This window comes from Sturnira hondurensis, unplaced genomic scaffold (genome assembly GCF_014824575.4).
Source record: "Sturnira hondurensis isolate 20B ecotype Veracruz unplaced genomic scaffold, ASM1482457v3 Scaffold0015596, whole genome shotgun sequence".
Classification (NCBI taxonomy): domain Eukaryota; kingdom Metazoa; phylum Chordata; class Mammalia; order Chiroptera; family Phyllostomidae; genus Sturnira; species Sturnira hondurensis.
Window position 1 is genome coordinate 17,005,305 of NW_028088227.1, and position 24,276 is coordinate 17,029,580.

The window sequence follows — 24,276 nt, forward strand, 5'->3', positions numbered from 1 at the left end:
GTTTCCAGCTCCCACTTAATCAAATTCCAATCCACCCCATAGCCGCTGAACTATGATTCTATGGAATAGTGTACCATATGCAAGAAAAAAAGTCAGGGTTTGTGGTATCTGGAGTGGTATAGCACCTGAATGCCATGTCACGGGAGAGGGCGGTCTGGCCACATTCGAATCCTGGCACTGCCACGTTCTAGCTTCGGACAAATTCCTTAGCCTCTCTGTGACTCAGTTTCCTTATCTGCAAAATGGAAACACTTTTGGACCTGTCTCATGGGCTTGTTAAAGTGATTTAGTGCCTTAATACTTGTAAAGGTCTTTGAATTGTGTTTGGCAAAAATAAGCACTCAATATGTGTCAGTGGTTATTAAAGCGAAGATAATTATTATAAAATCTATTTCTAAAATTCTATATTAAAATATTTGGAGATTACTAAAATGTGATGCTAAACAAAAACTCAGGTAAAGAATGTGGGAGGTGGGGGCTGGGTGAGGCAGGGGAGAGTAACGGCAAAATGGGGACAACTATTATTGAACAGCAATAAAAAAATAAAATAAAATTCAGGTAAAAAAAATTCTGTGGTGTGTTTAAAATTCCCATTTAGTTACATAAGAAACACACTAGAAAACATACTGGCGAGAATCATACCAAAACGTTAGTGATGTTTGATGGCTATTGTGAAAATATACCCCCTAATGAATGATGCCACTCAGAATTTAGACCCTTCTGTTCTCTTCTTGAACGTGAGCTGACCCCATATAATCAGTAAAATGCAGCAGAAATGACACTGTGTGGCTTCGGAGGCTAAATCATAAGAACCCTTGCAGCTGTCGTCTTGCTGTCGTCCAGCACAGGCGCCAGGGAAGCTCATGTCATGTAAGAAGCCCCGCTGCCCTGAGCCAGTGCGCTATGAGGAAGCCCAGTCTAGCTGAGTGGGGAGATGTTTCAGTGGTCCCTGCCTGCTGTTCTAGCATCCCAGCCCAGGTGCCTGGCAGTGAAGGAAGAAACACTGACTGATGTCCCTGAAACCCAGGGACATCTGACTGGCACACCTCAAGTGAGAACTGCCCCGCTTAAAACTCAGTCACCCCTCAGAACCATGAGATATGATCATACAAGGTCTGTGCAGAAGGTATGCAGACGTGTAATATGAAAAACAGACATTTACTGAAGGTACAAGAAACATGGTACGTAGGACAATGATGCCTCAGTCCCCTTCAAAGTAGGCATCTTGGGACCTCACACACCAATCACCATCAGCTACCCTGTCATATTTTCCTGAATCTTATCAATAGTCTGAAATCTCTTCCTTTCAAAGGTGATTTTTGTTTAGGGAAAAGCCAGAAGTCTTAAGGTACCAAATCTGGGCTGTAGCAGGGCGGAGTCCCCTGAGTGATTTGATGTTTTGCCAAGAAACTCCACATGAGACTGATGCATGAGGGGTGCATTGCCATGGTGAAGCTGCCAATCAGCATTTGCCCATAGTGCAGCCTTCTGAAGCATCCAAATAGTTTCTGTGGGGGAATGTTCAAGCTTAACGCAAAATGTGATGCAAATTCTTGCTGTACTCACTCGGTCATTTTGAATGTGATGGACACATAGTACACAATCTCTCTCAACAGCATCTACCACCTCCACTGAGTACTACAGTGAAGTCGTCATTGTTTACACACATGCATTCCAGTCCACTCTCCCTGGCTGCCAGTTTACACCAATGTTGTGCAAACCTTTCTCATATTAACAATGACGACTTTTTCTGGACAAACCTCGTTTATGGTGTTTGAAACCACTATGCTTGAAGTGGTTTATTATGCAACATTAAAACAACCTAATGCAATGAATTTTCTGTAGTAAGAATGTATTATATTTAATGAGAACAGCAATAATTTAATCTCATTAAATGTTATTTTCAGTGTAGTTTCAACATTAAGAATATTTGTAATGTGTGTTTTTAATTGTATATCGGGCAGTTCTTAGTTAATCTACAAATTAAATTAACAAGAGTAGCTATTTTTTAGCCATTCTAAATAAATAGAAATTTACTAGGCTTAGCACGCAGATGAACATGTACAGGGGACGCCAGGGATAGCTGTTGAGGAGTGGAAAAATTCTACTCATTACAGAAAATCTCCTTTTTTCTAAGGCATATTTATAATATGCCTTATTATAATATGCCTTATTATCACTGTTCTGGACAGTGATGCAGAGCGCACACTGAGATGCTTTCTTTATCGAACAGCCCTACTCTGGAAAACCTAAATCTCTGGTGCCGAACCCCTGGGGACTCACCCTAGTCCCCCGCATCCCATGAAAACTATGGGGTCTGCCACTGCTCTGCTTCCCCTGGCACACACAAATTCATTGATAAATGAAATGTTGTAGACAATATTGGGGCTCATTCACCCACTGAGGCCATGTACGTACTTTAGGTTAAGAATTCTGGCTCAGGGCATTATTAGTCCTTGTGTTGCAGAGCATTACATGTAGGTCCTATGCATCTATGTTGATTACGTCCATTATGTTGATTATGTTGATTTGACGTTAACACTTTTATCAAGTCCATAACTTTAAATTTTATATTACAAAATTAATGCCTCTGCCAAAACAAGTATCTGAATTAAAATCTAATTTCAAACTTTAGTGTTTTTTTCCCTTTTCTTTTAAAATTAACTTGGGGTAACTGTCCAGATACGGTACTTTACAAAAACATATAGAGGATACAACTGATGCAGTACAGATTTGGGTGGAAAAGTGTGGTGAAAAGTAGAATAACGACTCATTAAAAACATCTGCTTCTTTAAGTTGTGTATGTCCTAGGTGTAGCTATGGCACAGACCTGATATCTATATAGAGCTTTCCTGTGTGTGCAGTAATACACCGTGAGGCCAGATATGGGAAAAGTAGTCCTTTGTGACTTTGATCTGTCTGTGTTTTCTGAAGTTGATTTCGTGTAAGTTAGTCATTATTCTGAATACTTTTGGCTTCATCAGTAAGAGAAGGTATTTCTGAAGACACGAGACTATTTCAGCAAAAGTAATTAAGGAAACAGTGAACCCTTGTGATAAAATAAAATCTTTAAAATATATGTATTTTTGAAGACCAGTCAGATTTTTAAAGAAATCTCAGAAGTTTTTGAATTGAGGTTAATGGAAGGTGGGGGTAAACCTTTCAAAAAATTGATTTCTTTCTGTTGTAATTACTATATATTTTGGTAATTGGTTATTCTTTCATTTTCTAAGTAGCTCACATTTGAAGTAAGTGGGAAATCAGAACTTTGTAGAACTGGCTTTAAATATTTGTTAATTTTGCTTTTCTTTAGGCTGTTCAAAAGATTTATGTTGATAGAAGCTATATATGTATTCAAATTCTGTAAATGTATACATAATAGAAACTTTTGAGTTACATATTCTTTGGAGATTCAAGACAGACTGACCAAAAATATGTCTTTTTGACATATTGATTATTTTGAATTAAAGTTATTTGAGAAACAGCCAGTGCAAGAACATTGTGACCTTTGTCCCCCAAAAGCAGAAAATGAATCTCCCCTGTGAACCAAAAGGTTGGAAGGCATCCTTGAAGGAATTCAGGGCTGCAAGAGTAAACATTGTTCCTTATCCATTAACTTGCTACCTTAAGCAAAAACCCTTTGTTTTGTCAAATCTTGACAAATAATTGTTTCTTTCACTTCACTCAACTAGGATGTTCCTAGATTTCTTTATTTTAAAATATATTAGGTAGAAACAAACTATGCAAGGATCATAATAGGAAATATTTGTTTTAATATTAAGTTTCAGTTTAAACATTGCATTTCTCTATAAACAAAAGAAATTCAGAACATATGTAATCTGCTGTTGATCTCTTTTGTCCTTCAAAAATATTTCAGTATCTCTTGCCCCACCCGGAAAATGTGTATGTCTGTATTTCACAAAATTAATTACATCATTCCTTACAGTAAACGTATTTAGTTCATAGATAAACATTGTAGCTGTTCACTGGCGTGCTCTTCTGTAACTTGGAAAGGTTGTAAGCGTTTCCAGTCACTCCTAAATCCTGTTCTGCCGTGGAAACAATAGCAGACCTTAATTGGAGGCTGATGGTGGAGGGGTTAGCGTTCAGCACCTGCATTCCCCTTGGACAGCAGCCTTGAAACCTCTAGCCACAGATCACACAAATAATGGTGATACATACAGTTAACAAGAAAAAAATGCATGCTTATTCTGTGATGATAAAAATAGTGATTCAGCACCATTGGCTATTAAATTTAAAAGTATTTTTAATAGTCAAGTTGTATTTATTGTGTGTTACCACAAGAGGTCCCTAAACCCTGAGTCCTGTTTGATACAGGCAGGCCACTGCTTATGAACCAGTTTTTTAATGAGCACTAAACTTTTATTCTGGAGAATCAGCTTTAAAAATTTTTACGTTTGGCCCTGGCCAGGTAGCTCAGTTAGTTGGAATGCTGTTCCCGTACACCAAGGGTTCTGGGGAGGAACAAGTTGATCGATGTCTGCCTGTCTGTCCATCTGTCTCCCTCACTCTCTCTAAAATCAATAAATAATTTTTTGAAATGTACTTTAATCCCATCTGGATGCAGAAAATACCAGCATCTAAGGATGTCAGAGGGGTGGGAAGGCCAGGAGAAGGAGCTACATGAAGGGCCGTGCAGTAGAATTCCTTGGAGTAAACTGAAAGCACAGACTGACTACTGCTCTGTGAGCTAACAAGACCACCCTCTCGTCCCACCTTCCGTCTACATTCCCTGTCTTGTGCAGGCGGTGGTAATCTGTCATAATTATATTGCGATATCATTATGGCAATCTATTATATTATAGTTAAACATGATGTTTTTTCAGTAGGGGTAAAAAAATGGAAGGTACTTGAGCTGGAATAACTTTGATAGGGCAATGTTTTTGCCACCTACAGTTAGGTTATATGTTACAAACCCCATTACATTGAATGTAAATAAACAAATATTCCTGTCTGCCCTGCACTCATTTAGGTACTCATTGGAATGCCTGCTCCCTGCCAAGCAGAAAGATAGATGCCCTCCCTTTAGAACTTTATAGCCCTGACTGGTGTGGCTCATGGGATTGAGTGCCAGCCTGTGAACCAAAGGGTCACTGGTTGATTCCCAGTCAGGGCACATGCCTGGGTTGTGGGCCAGGTCCCCAGAAGGGGGCGCTGGAGAGACAACCACACATTGATGTTTCTCTCTCTCTCTTTCCCCCACCCTTCCCCTCTGTCTAAAAATAAATAAATAAAATCTTTTAAAAAAAAAGAACTTTACGTTCTCTTTGGGGAGATAATTTAATTGACAACTGTAGTTCAGTGTAGTATATTTAACCTAACTCTTCTGTTGGTTCAAGAGCTTAATTTATTTCAGTAAAAAGGTGAGTATTATAGACTATAACACTGTATTACAAACTTCAAAATTGCCAAGACACTAGATCTGAATTGTTCCTATCACAAATAGAGTATGTCGTGTGATGTGATAGAGGTGTTACATAACCACCTTAAACATATTTATATGTCAACTATATGTCAGTAAAAATAAATTTTAAAAAAGATGAGTGTGGCCCTAGCTGGGTGGCTCAGTTGGTTAGAGCATTGTCCCACATACCAAAAACGCTGTGGATTAGATTCCTGGTCAGAGCGTATGCTGGGGTTGCGGGTTTGATCCTTACTTGGGGCGTACAGGAGGCAACCGGTCCATGTTTCGTTCTCTCTCTCTCTCTCTCTCTCTTCCTCTCTTCCTCCATCCTTCCCTCCTCCTTCTTTCCCTCTCCCTTCCTCCCTCTCTAAAATGAATGGACATATCCTCCCATGAAGATTACATTTTTTTTAAACATGAGTGTGTATTTATGTAATTATGTCTCCTATTACTTTAGTGATCTGAGGTTATAATGGGGATGAAAATATTTTTCCCAGTAGCAGTCAGTGATCTTTTATAGTAGCAGCAACCCATAACCTACCATTGGGTATCTATTTATATGGGGATTGTCCCTTTTTTAGTTTGAATTAATTAACTCAAAATAATTTTCTCAACTAAACTATTATGTTTGCATACTTTTGCATTAGGCTTATTAGGGATACTAATAAAATTAATCTAGGCAAGAACTTCAAAATTTGGTATTGAAATGCTGTTTCTGAAAAATCCATTTGAAAATGAGACAGTAGTGGTTTTGGTAGTAATTTACATTTTGATCGCTAGATGGCAGTAGACACACATGTATAGCTATGGGGAAAAAAATAGCCTTTCTCAGCAGTTGTTTATAAATACAGCTTAAGCATACACTATTTTCATCATTACATACTATACTTTCATGTATAGCCCATAGAATCCTATTGCTACGAGATCTTTGTTTTTCTGGCCAAAATAATTTCACACATAACTCTTTTAGGTATGATAAGTTTTAAGGCACAGCCTCTGCCATTACTTCGATACTCACTCATTAAATTCTTCTGTTCTTAGCTACTTGTTTTATTTTTCTCTTTCTTAAATTAACTCTATCTTATGGTACTAGTGCCCTCTTTTCCCTGAAAAAAATGTTATTTTAATTTTTTAAAGCTTTTGGGATTAAGAAGCTTTTAAAGATTGCATGGCTTTGGGAATATGGAGAGATTGTAGAGATTTAAACGTAAATGTCCCATAGACCAGAATGTAAGAAAAGCACAGACTGTTTTTGTTCTTGGTCTCCTGCTGTCTGGGTATTGTTCTCATAGTATAATAGAGTCTGTGATTTTTAGTCAGGTCGTGATTGATTCTTGCAGGGTATTATTTTCTGAAGAGAGATGGTCTAGGTTGCGAAGAGTCAATACCTTCCACGTTTATGCTATCATTAAAGTGAGTTATTTCACATGACCAGAAGAATTCCAGAATTTGGGTGATACTTCCATCAGCAGTGACATCGGCGCCTCAGAGGCACAGCGATGGCTTCAGGGACCCAGGTTCCTGTCAGATTTCTGCCAGGCCATCCCTGCTGTGTCGGACTTGTGCTTTGTGTTGAAGACAGTTGTAGCAATTGAACATAGGACACTGAGGCATGGCAAAGTCCAGAACAGAAGAAGGGACATGCCCTCCTATGTAGGTTTTTTTTGCCCACCAGTGGTATACAGGATGCCAAAGACCCCCAGCACAGCTCCCTTGAAGTCCCATGAGTCTTGTCTGGGTCTCCTGCACGGTCCCGAATGACTTACTGGCAGAAGAAGGAATCACCAAGAGGGGTTAGACTCAGACACCCATGCCCTTCCTGAGCACCCAGCCCCTCAGAGGGGGGCTTTGGCCACATGAATGTGTTGTATATTTGAGGGTGAAACCTCAAATAAAATCACAGTCCTTTCCAAGAGGTGCAGGTTGGGGATGGGTTCGGGCAGGCAGACAACAGTATTTTCTGCCATTTCTAGTTTTGCTTCATCCTATTTTGTTCTTTTCACTTAGAGACTCTTCGTCCCTGTCCTGAAATGTACTCTTGAAATGTAATTTTCTGTTATTTCAAGTTCATGACACCATACAGAGTTCCAGGAGTAGCCTATGTCTGTTGCGGTTTATCATTCAATACAACCTCATTCACGTCTTACTTGGTTTATACACATGATCTTGTTGTAGCAGTTAAAGGAAGTCAGAACTTGGGCTCTCTTCGTTTTTTAGTGCTGTTGGACCCAGAGAACAGCATCTGTAAAATGCTTTGTGGACTTAGTAGCATTTCAACCACATCTGCAGTTGTTTGCTAAGTACCGACCACGCTGAAGGCACTAAGGAGGTGTATCTGCCCAGGACTTCTAGAGATATTGCCATTTTCTGCCTTGGAGCTCAGCCTGACCCCTTGGCCTCTCTAAACACCCAAAGGGGCAGAGTCAGCAGTCCCAGCTCAGCGATTCAGGTTCTTCAGTGTTCATTGTCAACTGCAGGGCCTTCGGGTCCTTTCCGGCTTGTTTCTCCATTTGGCATCTCAGCACCTCTCAGAGGCTGCGAACAGACAGCTCTTCTCATCCTAGTTCCCTCTGAAAGAACACGGCTCTCTGACGGAGGAACCCACTCCCTTCCTGGCTGCTTCGTGCCACAGAGTGTTCGTGGCACGTTATCAGCTCATTTGTTTGTTACCTATAGTCAGCAAATATATGTTGAATGATTAAAAGAACATGTGTCGATTGATATTTCAAATACGGTAAAGTTTTCTGATTTGACAGTGTTGATTGTTTGTTGTGTTTTAACAGTTTATCAATTCTTATGAAATAGCCAAAAATGTTGTCAACTGCCATTTTCAGTCATCGCTATGTTTTTAAGGAAAGAACAGAAGTATTCTTAAGAAGCAGTAGTAGCCCTGGCTGATGCAGCTCAGTGGATTGAGCAGTGGCCTGCAAACCAAAGGGCCACCAGTTCGATTCCCAGTGGAAGCACATGCCTGGGTTGCAGGCCAGGTCCCCAGTGTGGGGCATGCAAGAGGCAACCAAACATTGATGTTTCTCTCTCTCTCTTTCTCCCTTCTGTCCGCTCTAAAAATAAATAGATAAATAAAATATTTAAAAAAACAAAACAGTAGTAATGGCTAGATTTTTTACCTATAGTTTTGAAAGAGATTGACTTGTTTGAGAACACACTGAGCCCCTCCCCAAAAAATGGGGGAAAAAAATTTCTGACATTTTTATTTTTCAGAAAACTGTGGAATATATTTTCCAGAAATAAGAAGAGACCCAGGCAGGTATTTACACAGTTGTCCGGAATCGGTAAGAAGGTGGCTTCGACAGCTAAGGAATGCTGGGAAGGTTCTTTTGTTAATCACCAGTTCTCACAGCGATTACTGTAGACTCCTCTGCAAACACATCCTTGGGTGAGTGATGAGACATTCTGTCTTCATGGTCTTATGAACGACGGATAGCAGATCAGACCACTGCTTTTTACACGTGCTTCATCATGACCTTGTTAGACGACAATGCTGAGTGGCAAACAGTTGTTTCTCGTAACACCTCTCAACGCCTGTACTATCCCCTGTGTATGTGTTAGCAAAGCGGCATTCCTGGGGTTCCCTGTGCTCCTAGCTTGTTGATGATCTAGGCTTTAAGTTCTCTGAAGGGTGCATGGCACACATGTCCTTCATGCCATCTTCCATGCATTTGGTTTCTCAGCTTGGGATGGTCACTGAGGGACAGGGTGCTAGGGTGTACTCCCAGATGCGTAGCCGGAGTGGAGCCCGTCTGTAGCCTTTTCTGTGTAGAGCCACAGCTGCAGCATTGAGCACAGCCCGGGCTGGGACTGACTTCCTAGGAAATGGAGGCAGTGTAAATGCAGAGACTTGAAAATGAGACAGAGATGGTTCCAGTCCTGCATTGAGACACTCTGTGTGATTTGGGGCAGGTCGTGTAACCCCGCTAAGCCTCAGTTTCATCACCTTAAAAATATACCATTAATACTTCACAGGTATGATGGGGTATTTATATACAGGTAAAGTATAGGCAGAGTAGTTAAGTTTCAGTAAGTGTTAATACTTCATTCTTCTGGGCAATGCCAGGAAATATCCATGGTCAGAGCAAGATTCTAAATCTACTTTAAGTAGACCCTTCCTCTAATTTCAGCAAATCCCAGGAGTATGAGGCAAGTTCTGTCTTCAAATCAGACCTCTGGCTAACCTCTTTAGCCCCCAGTTCCCTGTCCCTAAACACCTGCAGGTACAGGTGGGTCTGTGGTGTCCTCACAGTGTGTGAGTGGATGGTCTGCCTTCTGGGTCACACATAGGCTAGGGCCCCTTACAGTGAATCAGGGCTAGAGCCCTGGCTGCCTTGGAAGGCACCTCTGAGAGACCCCTGCTCTCCTGGTAGTGGAACTGCACTTCCAAGTAAACCCTCCGGAGTCTTCATCTCTCGTTCATTAGCACAGATAACCAAAGTTTTTTCTTCCTACGTAATTCCTCTTCAGTACAGTTTTGACGTGTAAATGTATCTGGGGACCTTGGGTAGACATTGTCTCTCCAGTGCAGCAGGGAGTCCCTCAGGAACCGGCACCTCCAGTCCTTTGCCACCATCCCATCCCGTAACCAGAAACACAGTGTTACATGCAGTACAGACTGAAAACCATTACTGTTGTTATCTAGAAATGGCCTCGGTATAAGACTACACAGACTTTCAAAATAGAGTATCTTCTTCACATTTTGAACATCCTCTGAAGACATCGTTTTGAATATTTCTGGCTATTAGAAACGATTGAAATCACTTGCTGTAACTGTTACTGTCACGAGAAAGCTTAGCACCTAGAGTTAGTGTGCTTGTTCTTTTCTTACGTTCGTATCAGGGTATAGGTCAGGAATACTAGTACTAAATCGCCTTTTATTTCCAGTGTTAGATTTACCTTAAAATGTACAGGAAGCATGTGAAAAGCTTATCAAAGTAGACCTGATAATGTGGTTGAGTAGATAGGTGAAGATTAAGTTCTGTTTCATATAGACCATTTTCCCTAAAATAAATGTATGAAAAATTCGTTGCTTTTCAGGAATGATTTTGCAGATCTTTTTGACATTGTGATTACAAACGCATTGAAACCTGGTTTCTTCTCCCATTTACCAAGTCAAAGACCTTTCCGGAGACTGGGTAAGTTATGTTTCGGTTTTTTTCTTCTTAAATTTAAGATTTTTCCATTCATTTATTCAGTAAGGAATCTGTCAGCTAGCAACCATATGCAAAGTACTGTGTTAGATGCAACAGGGGTAGAAAAGACACACTGTGTATTTTTTCCCCTCATGGGAGAGAAAAAAGACAGTAAACCTGTGCTCAGGTTAAATTTCACTCTACCACCTGGTATCATAATGATTTGTTTATCTCTCCCTGACTTTAAAAATGAAGGGCACGGACTTTATCTTGGTTTTTAGGGCCTACATAAATGCCTCAATAAATATTTCAGGGATGAATGTGTTGTATACATGCAGAATACATGCAGACCATAAAAAAGGCAGCAGTCCTCTCTCCGGGGGCCCAAGTACAGCCTTCAGGACAGGGCGGTCAGAATTGTCGCCCGTGTAGAAGAGGCTGATGGAGAGCTGGAATGAAAGATGTAAACAGATTTTTCAGAGAGTGAAAAAGGTGAAGGGATTAAGGAGTGCAAATTGCGAGAGTGAAAAAGGTGAAGGGATTAAGGAGTGCAAATTGCCAGTTATGAAACCAGTCACAGGGATGTCATGAAGTACGCCATGGGCAATGTAGTGGGTAATACTGCAGACACCACGTATGGTGCCAGGTGGGTACTGGAAATATTGGGAACACTTTGTAACCACTGTACTGTAGACCTGAAACATGTACAAACTAACATCGAACGAAACCTGTAATTAAAAAAATTTTGATTATATATCTGAGCAACACTGTTTATATTAACAAAAAATTGAAAGCGACCTAAGTGATTACCAGTAAGGGACTGGCTTAATTATGATTTTTACACACGCCAAAATACAATGCAGTTATAAAAAGTAATGAGGAAGGGTTTTGTATACTGATATGGGATATCTACAGTTTATATTAAGTGAAAAGCAAAGGTAAAACAATACTACCACTTTATAAATGAAAGAAAAATAAAATGTACTGATGCAGTATTTCTAACTTTGAATGCCTCAGTGCTATTTAAAAGCACTATGCAGCCCTGGCTGGTGTGGCTCAGTGGACTGAGTGCCTGCCTGCGAACTGAAAGGTTGCCGGTTCAATTCCCAGTCAGGGCACTTGCCTGGGTTGGGGGCCAGGACCCTGGTGTGGAAGAAGGCAACCGATCCATGTAGCTTTCACACATTGCTGATTCTCTCTCTATCTCCCTCCCTCCCTCTCTCTCTAAAAGTAAATAAATAAAATATTTAAAAGCACTATTCAGTGTAAGACAATTGACAGTAGCTTGGTTCTGTACTTACGGAGGGGCACACAAACAGTGAAATTCAGATGGAGCTTCATAGCAGTAGGTGTCAGACACTGAGGTATCCTTAGGGCACCAGACAGATACATAAACAAACACGTAAGCAAGTCAGGAAACCCAGAGGTCTTGTTACGTGCTCTGAAGGAAGTAACCGCCTGGTGAGGCCACCTTCAGTGGCTGGCCAGGGCAGGCCTGTAAGGTCAGGTAAGGTGACTTGCAAGGAGGGACCTGAGGGATGAGTAATGAGAACAGCCGAGGATGACAGTTCCTGGCAGTGGGACAAGCTAATGCAAAGGCCCAGGGCTGGAGTAGTTTGGGGGAGTTCCAGTGACAGAAGAAGCCTATGATTCTGGCACTTAGTCATGGTGGGGGGTGAGGGGAGGGTTAGGGAGGCAGGCAGCCTCATACTCTGTGGGAAGGAGGTTGGGTTTTATTCCATGAGCCATCTGAAGCTATCACTTGAGGTGGAAGATCGATACAGGGACACCTTGAGCTGCTAGATGGGGAATGGATTGGACATGAGGAGGGACAGAAGGAGGGGAAGACCCGGAAATTGCAGTGTCCCAGGTGAGAGACTGTGGTTGCTGGGTCTGAGGCAGTAGTCCTGGAGACAGAGAGAAGCGCACCCAAGGGCAGAAGCTGGCTTACAGTTGTGGTGTGCTAATCACAGAGTTTTCCCTTGTATTATTATCTATTATTTCCACACAAACAACTGTAAACCACCCTGTATATTGAAGAAACATTGTCCAGGTGGGAAACGCAGGACTTGGGGATGCTTTCGGAGCAGATAAAAAGAAAGGAATGATCGAAAATGACTTCCAGGTTGTTAATTTTTCTTTTTTTCTGAATGAGCAGGTGGGTGCATGGTGATCCCACTTACAGCCACGGGGAGGAATACGGAAGAGGAGTGTGGGCAGGTGGTGGTTATGACTATTAAGAACTCACTTTTCATCATATTGAATTTGATATGCCTAGCAGTCGTCTGACTGGAGCTGCCAATTAGGAAGTTATATAAACGAGCCTGGTGTGGTCTCAGGACATGAACTGGGGAGGCATCAGTACACAGAGAGGTATTGAAGCCATGGGCTTACACGAGATCAAGTATAGAAAGAGTGTAGATAGGCCACAGACCCAGGCCAAGCTTTGACACACTCTGGTTTTAAGGACAGAGAAGCAAGAGAGCAGCCTAGTAGCAGACAGGTTATAGGAGGGGCAACAGGAGAGTGCAGTGTTCAGAAGCCAGAGAGGAAAGAGGCAAGTGATCCTTAGGGCCGTGCTACGGAAAAGCCCCTCGGAGTGCACAGGACGGGGATGGCCGGTGTCCTGCTGAGCAGTGGAAGAGAGAGAGCAGATGGCAGTCCCTTGAAGGGTTGACTGGAGTCAGTGGAACCGATGAGAATGGACACCTCTTTCCAGAAATTAAGCTGTGAATATAGTCAGAGAATTGAGGTTTGAGCTGAAACACGATGTAAGATCAAGAGCATGTGGTTTTATTTTTTTAACTGAAGATATCAGGATATGCATATATGCTAATGAAATGGTCTAGGATACTGGTTTTTCCCTGCAAAACTTTTGCTCCTCGGGGCAAATTTGGCAATGTTTGCAGACATTTTTTGGTTGTCACAACTTGAGAGGCAGGATACTCCTGGCATCTAGTGGGAAGAGGCCAGGGATGCTGCTGAACAGCCTACTGTCTATACACAGGACAGCACCCTACTGCCACCAACAGAATTATCTGCTCCCAAACCTCAGTGGTGTCGTGGTTAAGCAGCCCTGGTCTAGCAGAAATTGTTGATATTAAGAAACAGTCTGTTATGCAGGACTCAAATAATACTCTTTGTATTAAGCCAGAGAAAAATTTTTAATGTTTTTCTCTCTTCACAAGCTTACATTTAAGTATATAACTAAGTACTCAAATTTTTATCTGAAAAATATGCAGCCCTTTCATATTTGTTGCGCTTTATACCTGCTGTACATCTGTACTTACCCCATTCCACAAATTTTGGTTGAAATTTTGCACACACGAATATTATTTATTTCTATGTTTGCGAAGTGCTCGTAACAGTAGGGCTCGCTGACTGCTGCCTCCCGCCCGCGCGTGGTTCCGTCGAATGCAGGTCCTGCCGCCATGCCTGAGTGTGGTCTGCCCGGCTGGGTGCTCTCACCCGACTAAGGGCGTGTGATTGTCAAACTGTATTTTCAGAGGATGACGAGGAGCAGGAGGCACTGCCGTCTCTGGACAAACCCGGCTGGTACTCCCAAGGGAACGCTGTCCACCTTTACGAACTTCTGAAGAAGATGACTGGCAAACCTGAACCCAAGGTATTTTCCCACGGAGGCAGAGTCCTTGATGCCCACTTGCAGACATAAACTATTGTAAAGTAAAACCAGCCATGACTCTAAATGCGTTTGGCGCAGTTATCTGTGGGGAAAATAATCTGCCTCTGCTTCTCTTCCAGTCTGTGCTCTCGCCTCTTCCGGTTCAGGAGACGGGGCCTTTCCTTTGCTCGTGTAGACTAGGTCTTTTTCTGTAACAGAAAGAGCAGAAGTTCCAGGCAAGGGGCCGCAGATCTAGGGGATGCACCAGATTAGTGTGCGGGATACCGGAGCAATAAGATCCTGGTAACGGTCCCTAAAGGAAGTTTTTATGTCTGAAATAAGCCATAACTGAAATTACAGTGCAGACCAGCCTAAAGACCCACTTGCTTTTGACACCATGATTGTCACGTGGTTGATGTTAGACATCGGTGCATTTTTAACAGCAGGACCCCTCCTCTGAAAAAGGTTTGCCAGGAGCCCTGTGAGCAGGAGCGGTCAGTGGGTATCAGCCCTGCTCCATTGGCGCCCGTGTTGCACAGCCCCCTGGGAGTGCCTGAGGGGCTTAGTGGACAGTGCACCTGGACGTGCAGGTTCTAACTCACGTTCCCTCTACCTCGTGTTCTCACCCGTAAAAGGCGTGTGGACTAGATCAGTGGGTATCACAGTCTGTGAATACCAGGGGAGCTTCACAGAGCCCACTCGCCCACCCCCACTCTGGGAAATTCTGTTTCAGCAGAACCCGAAGGAGCCCCGGAGCTTTGGGGAAGTGGCTGTGGTGTGCACTGGTGCTCCTCTGGCCGACTGTGACAGTCACCTCTAGTATCTCACCAGTTCTTCAGTTCTAGGGGCAGGTTTACCGGGGCACATACAGACCCTTGCTTCACCAGGAAAAAAATGACCAAAATCACTTCTTTTCTGCCTTTTTTTCTATCTGCACATTTGTTCTGTAACTTCTTAAAATAAACCTGGCACACTGCAAACCAAATGGGGCAAGTTGACTGTCACCTGTAAAGTTATTCAAGGGTGTTTAAGACATCTACACAACTTTTAGAGGAATTGTTTTGTCTTCCATGAAATGACCAGCACTCTTCTTCACGATTCTAATGCCTCAAACAGAACTTTCTGTCTGACCTACAGGTTGTTTACTTTGGGGACAGCATGCATTCAGACATTTTCCCAGCCCGTCACTATAGTAACTGGGAGACCGTCCTCATCCTGGAAGAGCTCAGAGAGGACAGGGACCGGAAGCCTGAAGAATCGGAGCCCCTGGAGAAGAAGGGGAAATATGAGGTAAGGGTTCCCTTCAGCACTTTCTCTTCTCATCTTAGAAAGGGTTGGTTTGTGCCCAGAGATGAAATCTGTTAGCAGTTACTACGGTCTTGCGGTCTCCAGTCTGTATTTGGTCTTACTGATAGTTTTTAAATGATGCCAAGACAGCACACATCTGTCTTCCCTGCCCTCTGCTTCCATCCAGCGCCATCTGTGGCCACGTGGATAGTTTTGGTTGGTTCTGAGGCTGCCGGGTCCTAACTCACCGTAGGTACCCCCTCTCTCTTCTCCTTGGCCACCAAAGTTCTTGTGCTCTCATGATGGGTCTAACTTAACCAAATCGGTAGCTCCTTTAGCCTTAACTCCTGTGCCTCCCGAATGAACTTAGGTGAAGAGGTGAGGTAAAGAAAAGTAAAAGGTACCATAAATCTAGAAAGGGAAAATAATGTTAAGCAGAAAAGATCAGAAAATAAATTGAATACTTCTAAATTCAGCCCAGTGGAACAACTATAAAGAAGGAAGACCTCAAATCCAAAGAACAAATATCATATGAAAATACCAATAAAAAGAAATAAGCTATCGAGCCACCAAAAGACATATAAGCACCTAAGTGCATATTACGAAGTGAAAGAAGCTAATCTGAAAAGGCTACATGCCGTCTGATTCCAACCAGGTGACAGCCTGGAAAGGGGAGAGAAAAGAGCCGTGAGAGCCATGGGTTTGAGGGGAGGGGAGTGAATAGAGGGAGCACGGTGACGTTTACTCTGTGTGGTCACGTAATGGGGGACACCTGCCATTGTGCATTTGTCAAAGCCCATAGAACTACACGACCTAAAGTGTGAACTCGGGTGTAAACTGTGGATTTTTGTCAATAGGAATGTGTCAGTATTGGTTAAACAGATGTAACAAATGTACCGCTACAGTTAATGCAGGATGTTAATGGGAGAGGCAGAGCAGGGTGTGGGGCATGGGGGAAACCTATAGGGATTTTCTTTACTTTTTGCTCTATTTATCTGTAAACCTAAAGCTGCTCTAAAATAAAATCTATTATTAAAAGAAAAACAATAATTATAACCAGGCCCAACAAAATGTTAGGATAAGCATCAGGTTGCTATGAGGTTTCCATTGAGTAGCATTTAGTCTTCAACGTGACATGGGAAGTTCTTTCTGGACTTTCTTGAGTTAAGAAAGAGCTTTAAAACCACCTTCCAGCAAACCGGAGTGACTTTGGGAAAGGCTTTCAGTACAGAGAGATTTGGTTTCTTCAAATGATTGAGAGTGGAGGTGCAGTAATGAGAAAATGAGCGATCAATGGGTACGGTACCTCCTGCAGGGTGCCTACCTGCCCCCCTGCCCCCCCAATCCTTTTTTTCTTGTTAATCAGTTATAAGCGCACCATAAACAAAGAACTGATCACTGGCTTCTAGACTGTAAATAGTGAGTCAACAGCTTGAAGATTTTAGTTCCCAAAATAAAATGGAAAGAAATAATGTCTCTTCCTGTTGAACTCCACATATTTCAGAACACTCAAAATGTTCTGAGTAGCTGACATAAGAGTAGCTCAAAATGTTCTACCCTAAGTAGCTGACATAAGTGAGAGCTTATTGGATCGGCAGAGATGTCTCATTAAGGCCACGGACTCAGGAGATAGCCAGTCTAACACTGCTCTCTTGTTGGACATGTGTGCATGCTGGGTTTTTAATTGTGCGAGACTGACTGCTAAGTTTATCAGGGACTTATCATTGGGTCCTACACGCTTCCTTTTTACAGAATGCGTTATGGTCTGAGGATAAAGGGGGTGGGGACTGGAATATACAACTAAAGCATAACTGCCTGGAGAGAATGTGAGTTATTAAAAAATAACTTAAATGAGGCACGGTGGATACTGCATTGAGGAGAATTAGGGGAAAGTTCATAACGAATGTAGAATGTGAAGTAAACCTGAAGGACAGGTACATTTTCGGTTGGTGTGCACCATATTCTTAGGAAGATTAGGACACCAGTGAATGTCTACAGGAGAGACACTAGAGAGAGAGAAGAGAAGACAGGAACTCGGTAAAGTCCTAAACTAAAATAAGAGTGCTTCTTGTGGATGTTCAGAAAATGGCATCAGCCCTGGCCGGTGTGGCTCGGTTGATTGGAGCATTATCTCAAACTGAAAAGTCAGAGGCTTGATTCTCAATCAGGGCACAAGCTCAGGTTGTGGGCTCCGTCCCAAGTGAGCGCGCATATGGTCCCCACTCAGGGTACACACGAAAGGCAACCAGTTGATCTCTTTCTCTCACGTGGATGTTTCTCTCCCTCTTTTCCCCTCTCTGAAATCAATAAGCAAGTCCTCGGGTGAGGATTAAAAAAGCAGCACGATTTCTTTTGATTAATGATATATTTGAGAAAAAGAGTAATTAAAAACCCCAACATCAAGATGAACAAAGATTACATCTGTTAGTCTGTTTGGGCTGCTACAATACCATATACTGGCTGGCTGGTAAATAACAACCATTTATCTCTCACAGTTCTGAAATCTGGAAGTCCAAGATCATGGGGCTGGTCCGTTCAGTGCCTGGTGAGGACCTGCTTCCTCAGGACCACCCTCTTTTCACTGATCCCTCACGACCTCACATGCCTGAAGGGGGCGGCTCTCTGAGTCTGTTCTGTAAGGGCACTGACCCCATTCATGTGGGCTCCACCCTCACGACCCAAGGATTCCCTGCCTCCTAATAACACCTTGGAGGTTAAGCTTTCAACCTGCGAATTCTGGAGGAACATAACTACTTAGACCACAGTTGCACCCATATTACACTGAGCAGAAAGGGTAGGTAGGTCTGTTTTCCTCTCTTTATAGGAGTAGGGAGGAGCCTAGGTTCTATCACTTGTTCAAAGGCCATTTTCTACATGTGTGATGTGCATCATTTCTTTGTAGACTCATTATTTTGGAAAAGATAATTAAGTAAAATTTACCCTATAAATTGCTACTTAGACATTGAGAAATTATATTGCAATATACCTTAAATGTACACACATGAGTATGGAAATTCATATTCTAATTCTGCTCTTAAATGTCTTTGGTGAATCCAGATAGGTTCTTACTGAATGATTTTCAAACACCATCACCTGCAGACAGATTCTCATCTTGCTTCACAAAGTGAGTTCCAGGACAAAGAATTGTGAATCTAGAGGCATATTTGGGACTCTGTGAGCCCCAAAATGACGTTTTCATCACGAAAGAATGGCACAGATCTTTATAATCTAGATTATATGGATGGGATAGGATTTTTTCAATTCTTAATTTTATGCCATATTTATAAAACACCGAAGTGCTTTTTGAAAGGGTCTTTAATTTAGTCTGCAGTTCCTATTGTCTGCTCTGTCCTAGGCACTAAGCCTTAGGGATACATTAATATACAAGAAAGTTCTTAGCCTTATGTAGTTATTCAGCTGTCAATGGTGAAAAGTGTGGTATGATAGTTGTGAGACAGTAGGGAGGTAGTACATTAGGTATAAACTCAGGGTGTGGGAAAGTGGAGGAGGGACCTCACCCCTGCATCCCCCGAGTACACTCGGAGGTCAAGGAGAACATGCTGGATGGCATCCGGGCCCAACTCCAGTGATGTGAAGGGGTCCCCAACACAAATAGGGGAGGACGCTTTAAAGGAAGTCTTAGCCTTTACTTTCTATATGGTATACAGTTTGAAAAAGTGAAATTCCTTCACTTTTTCAAATGAAAATTCCTTCAGATTTTTTATTTTGACTTACTTGGTGGGAGAAAAACTTCTGAGATTGGACATTAATAGCAATTTTCATTGTTCTTTTCTCTTGTTTCAGGGACAGAAGGCAAAGCCTCTATATTCATTGTCTAATAAATGGGGATCTTTTTTTATTGACTCCATTTCTGGACTGGAAAATACAGAAGACTCATCGGTCTGTACATGGTCCTGCAAGAGAATCAGTACTTACAGCACTATTGCAATTCCAAGTATTGAAGCAATAGCAGGTAAGGGGGAAATTACCTGTAAGTCTTTACCCGTTACTGGACAATAATGACCTTAATTACTAGAATTCTTGCCTTTTAAAAAAAAAAAAGAAATCTTCCCATGACATTCGTTTTCCTGGGAAGCATCTAGATATGGCATTCTAGGTAATTAGGACCGGCCCATCTCCTGGAGCCAACAACAAAAGCGGGACGATTTTTTTTTTTTTAATCTGTTTGGAGCCTTAGGATAAAGGTAGGGAAAAATTAGCAGGATAAGAGGCTAAGCTCAGAAGGCCAAGAAGGGGGCGGAGGATGGGGACTGCGTTTCCCCCTGAGCGTTTTCTGATTCAACAGAGAGCACAAAGAACGGGAGAGGGGCCTTTTAGTAGCTTCGTGAGCCTACAGGGATAGAAGGTAGCCGGTTGAGCCTGCCAGTAGAGGGGTGGGCCCGGGGCCTCTCAGTCTGTGTGGAGACCCTGACAGAGTTTAGCTCAGAGGAAGGATGAATGAGAAGTAGGACTGAAGCTCAGCTTTAAATCAGGTGAATCCCTAAAGTGGGATTCAGAGGAGTCTGGATAGGTAATGCCCCAAGGCACCTTGTAGAAACCGATGAATATTCTCTTGAGGAATACAACATTCTAGAACTCAGATGATTCCTAAAAACATTATAAGCTTCAGCAGATAATAAAAAATAGCCAGGCACACAAGGATATGAGACTAACAGAAATAACCAACTTTACTATGGCCAAGTACAGAAATGAGAGATTCGGTAGAAACATAAAATTATAAAAAGAATGGAAATTTTATAATTGAAGTATTAAGAACTTTATAGATGGGTTTAACAGCAGATTTATACACAACTGAAAAGTGAATTAGTACACCCGAAAACAGGTCGAAAGATTTTCACACTGACAAGAATGGAGGAAACATATCCCCAGAAGACCGAGACTAAAGTAAATACTAAAGGGTGTTGTTAAGCAAAAGAAAGAATGGTCCCTGTTGGAAGACTGGATGTACAAAATGGGAATGTATAGCAACAAAAGGACAGATGTGTAAATAAATTAAAATGAATGTTTCCTGTTGGGAACAATAAAAAAATTAAGTCTTATGGAGCTTAAGTGAAGAATTTGAAAACATGACAATAATGGCATATAAATCTCAAAGGGAGACATCTGGAGTTCAAGTATTTCAGTCCTTGTATTGTATGATAAAGGATAAGAGTATGATAGTGGTAAGTGAAAAATGCTTGTTGTGATCAAAAGACTTGTAATACTACACATCCTGCTCTAATTATGTAAAATAACTTTAAAATTTAAAAAAGGGAGGGAGAAAAGGGAATATTAAGAATAAGCAAGGCTGCCCTGATTGGTGTGGTTCAGTGGATTGGGCGTTGTTGTGCTGACCAAAGGTCACTGGTTCAATTCCTGGTCAGGTCACATGCCTGGGTTGTGGGCCAGCACTGCCGCCCCGACGTCGGGGGCATGCACGAGGCATCTGATCAATATTTCTCTTTCTCTCTTTCTCTCTCCCTTCCATTTTCTCTTAAAATAGATAAAATCTTTTAAGAAATGAATAAGCAAGACAAAGGGAGAGCATTCAGTAAAATCATAGATTTAACCTGAGTAATTACATTCTATGTAGGTGGCTAAATACTCTGATTAAAATCCTGAATGAAATAAAACCCAACTATGGGCTGTGAATAAGAGACACCTTCGGAGCACAGGGACACCAAAAGTTTGAATGTCAGAGGATGGAAAGAGATACCACAGTAACACCAATCAAAAGGAAGTTAGAGCTCGCTGTACTGATATGAAACAAAGTAGACATTAAGGGAAAATAAATCCATTAACATGAAAGATAATCACTTCATAATAATAAATTCGGTTTTCAGAAATATATTCTGAAAATCTAAGATACTCACCTGGGCCCCCTTCCTCTCTCAGAAGTTAATTCCTCCCTTTTTTTCAGTATCAAGAAACTGCTGAAAACCCCACTCTGCTTTCCAGAGGTGTGTGCTTCTGCTTGCTTCTTGGCTTCCTGAAGGTCCCCTTAGAATTGGGGAAAAGGCTGGAGGAGAAAACCAGCTGAGTCCATTTCTTCTCCCCCTCCTTTAAACTCCCTCAGTCTTTCTCTGCAGCCTTTAAAGATGACAAGTGCTGTACTGGTTTTTCTGTGCCAGTAACTGTCCCTACCCCCAGACAGAACTCAGTGCCTAAGGGCAAAGCCGTGGCAGGATAGGCTCACGTTTCTGCTTGTTACCCCTTCCCAGGAATCCTGTGTTGTTACATCTTGGTCGTCTCTTCAGCTCTCCAGTGACTTCACTTTGATGTTTATATTTCATTCAGCTTTTCTGGTTGTCTCAGCACCAGTTTAGAAGTGAAAGTCTGAAGTTTTTTAAACCTCAGATTCTTCTTTCCTAAACTGGGGATAACAACACCAGGCTGCATTTCCTGCCTCACGGGAGGGATGTGAATGAAAAAGCAAAATATTTATCTTATGATGATGACGATGACAGTGACCCTAACATATGTATGACCGTGCAAAAAATCTTTCTACGAGAGTGTACTAATCCAGTGTATCTCAGTACTTCCTGCTCATTGAAATATCTCATTCCCATTGGTTTCAAACAGTTTATTTTTTTTCATTTTGTTCCATGCTTACATATATAACATTAAAGGAAGATAACCTAAATGTATGTCTTCCTTTTACCAATGATTTTCATTTTAAAGAAATCAGCCCTGTAACTTGAAGGAAAGGGCCACTGTTGATCTCATCAGTAGAGGAGAGATCTGAATGGCATAGTGGTCAATTTGTTGTATTTTGTTTTGTTTTCCAGAATTACCCCTGGACTACAAATTTACAAGGTTCTCCTCAAGCAATTCAAAAACAGCTGGTTACTATCCAAGGCCTCCACTTGTTTTAGCAAATGGAGAATCACTGACAACCAAATAACTTGATCTTTCCTAAAAAATGAAGTGAAGAACTGTATATGCGGCAAATGTACTGTAAAATGTTAGTTTTAAAAAAAATACTGTAACATCCTTTATAGGAACAAATTCTTCATGAAAATTGACCAAGAAATTGATGTTTTTTCCACAGATCCTCTTTCTCTAGATGCCCAGTAACTGATTATATCAAGATCTCAGTATCTTAGAACTGAAAAGAACCTTACTACTGTTTTGTATACCAGTAGTTCTGAGATTAGAATTCACCTGGGGACACACACATATACACACACATATTTACACCTAAGCCTAGGCCAGTGGCTCTCAACATGCGGTTCCAAACCACTGTCATAGCATCACCTGAGAGCTGGTAGGAATGCAAATTTGCAGGCTACACCCAAGACCTGCAGAATTAGGAACTCTGGAAATCTGCGTTTAATAACAGTGTGATTCGCACTAAACTTTGAGAACCACTGGCTTGACCATAACCACCAGAGACTGGTTCATTTGGTCTGGGGATAGAGGGGGGTGTTGACGCCTTTTATACCCAAGGACACTGAGTCCGGTGACAGTAAATGATTTTTCCAAGGTATCAGGTTTTATGCTGTTCTTTTGTTTTCCAAAGCAAGGAATGGAGATGGGATTTCTTCTGATGCCACACAGCCTGTGTGGGACAGAGACGACACCGGAAGCCTACTATTCCAACCTCCAACGTTGCCCGTTGGAGTTCCCCCTGTAATGGTAAAGGCTGTTTAATTCCTTTCCATCCACTTTAAAGCATGTATTCTCAGAACAGAAAACAAAGGTTCTTAGGGTGAAAAAAATAAGAGAGAACACAATGGATTCCAGCCCCCCAAACTCAAGATTACCCCCAAAATCTTATTCCATAGTATTAATACTTCTCATTAAGGAGACATATAATTTAAAGCTAAATTTATTGATTAAATTTGAGTCAAAATTTTCTCCTGGGGTGGGGCAGGCGGTAATGAAAAAATTTGAGAAAAACTGCGTTAGAAGGCTTTATTGTTGTAATGACCATCTGGGATTATTATGTTCTGGGTGCTGTGCAGTCATATTCACGGCTGTTTGTTGCAGGATGTTTGGAGGCAGACAATGTTTACAATATAAATCCTGGCTCCTCTTTATGTTGCAATTCCATCGTTCATCATGAACAATAACAGAAAACACACTGATCACCTTGTTTTACCTGGACTGTAGCAGAGAATTTAGCATGTTGATACATACAAAGAAAAGATAAATATTTTGTTAAAAATTTTAAACGCTCAAAAATGATCCCAAATCTGTGGTGGGGATGAGTATCTCAGGGTAAGTAAACAGTTATTGAAATTGTTTTCTCAAAGTCAGTAGCTTTCTTTGATACCTAATAAGAATATAATAATGTGTTTGGAATTGATTTCTAAATCTCAGTGGAATATGATGATGAGAACACAAATCAAGTATAAGGCTAAATGACAGATGCTGTCTCCTGTATACTTGCTGTGCACATTTGATTTCTTTCAAAAATAAAGCTATTTTTCCTTACACATGTTTATTTTGTAAATGGAAAAGAACAATCCATCTTTAAATGCATATAAACTACAATTGTTAATATGAAAAATGAGAACCCCAAAACAAGAAGTTAATTGCACTTTTCATGCCACTATGGAGTGAAAAAAATTCACTCAAGAAGTTCTGATCCTACTTTTACAAGTATCTACCTAAAGAATCTGAACAACTTAACCACCTAAGCTGACCTCAGTTTTTCCCACCTTGTCGAAAGAGCAGGTTAGAGTTTATTTCCAAGTTTGCTTCCACCTTTCTAAGAGATAGTCAGCGATAATAATGAATGCTGTAATTAAAATGTTTATTTCACTTCTAAAAATGTCAGTGTTTCTAATTGG

General features: G+C 41.5%; 1 protein-coding gene across 2 annotated transcripts in view; it reads left to right on the plus strand.

Moving 5' to 3' along the window:
• The window catches only part of NT5DC1 (5'-nucleotidase domain containing 1), a 114,998-nt gene extending 90,834 nt beyond the window's left edge, over positions 1-24,164 (plus strand). For both annotated transcript variants that reach the window (XM_037065084.1, XM_037065085.1), the window contains exons 7-12: positions 8,648-8,822; positions 10,475-10,572; positions 14,076-14,194; positions 15,329-15,481; positions 19,283-19,451; positions 22,267-24,164. In XM_037065084.1, the coding sequence (XP_036920979.1) occupies positions 8,648-8,822; positions 10,475-10,572; positions 14,076-14,194; positions 15,329-15,481; positions 19,283-19,451; positions 22,267-22,382 (830 nt within the window). In that variant the 3' untranslated portion in view covers positions 22,383-24,164. The remainder of the gene's footprint in view (positions 1-8,647; positions 8,823-10,474; positions 10,573-14,075; positions 14,195-15,328; positions 15,482-19,282; positions 19,452-22,266) is intronic.
• Positions 24,165-24,276: the final 112 nt, after the last annotated feature.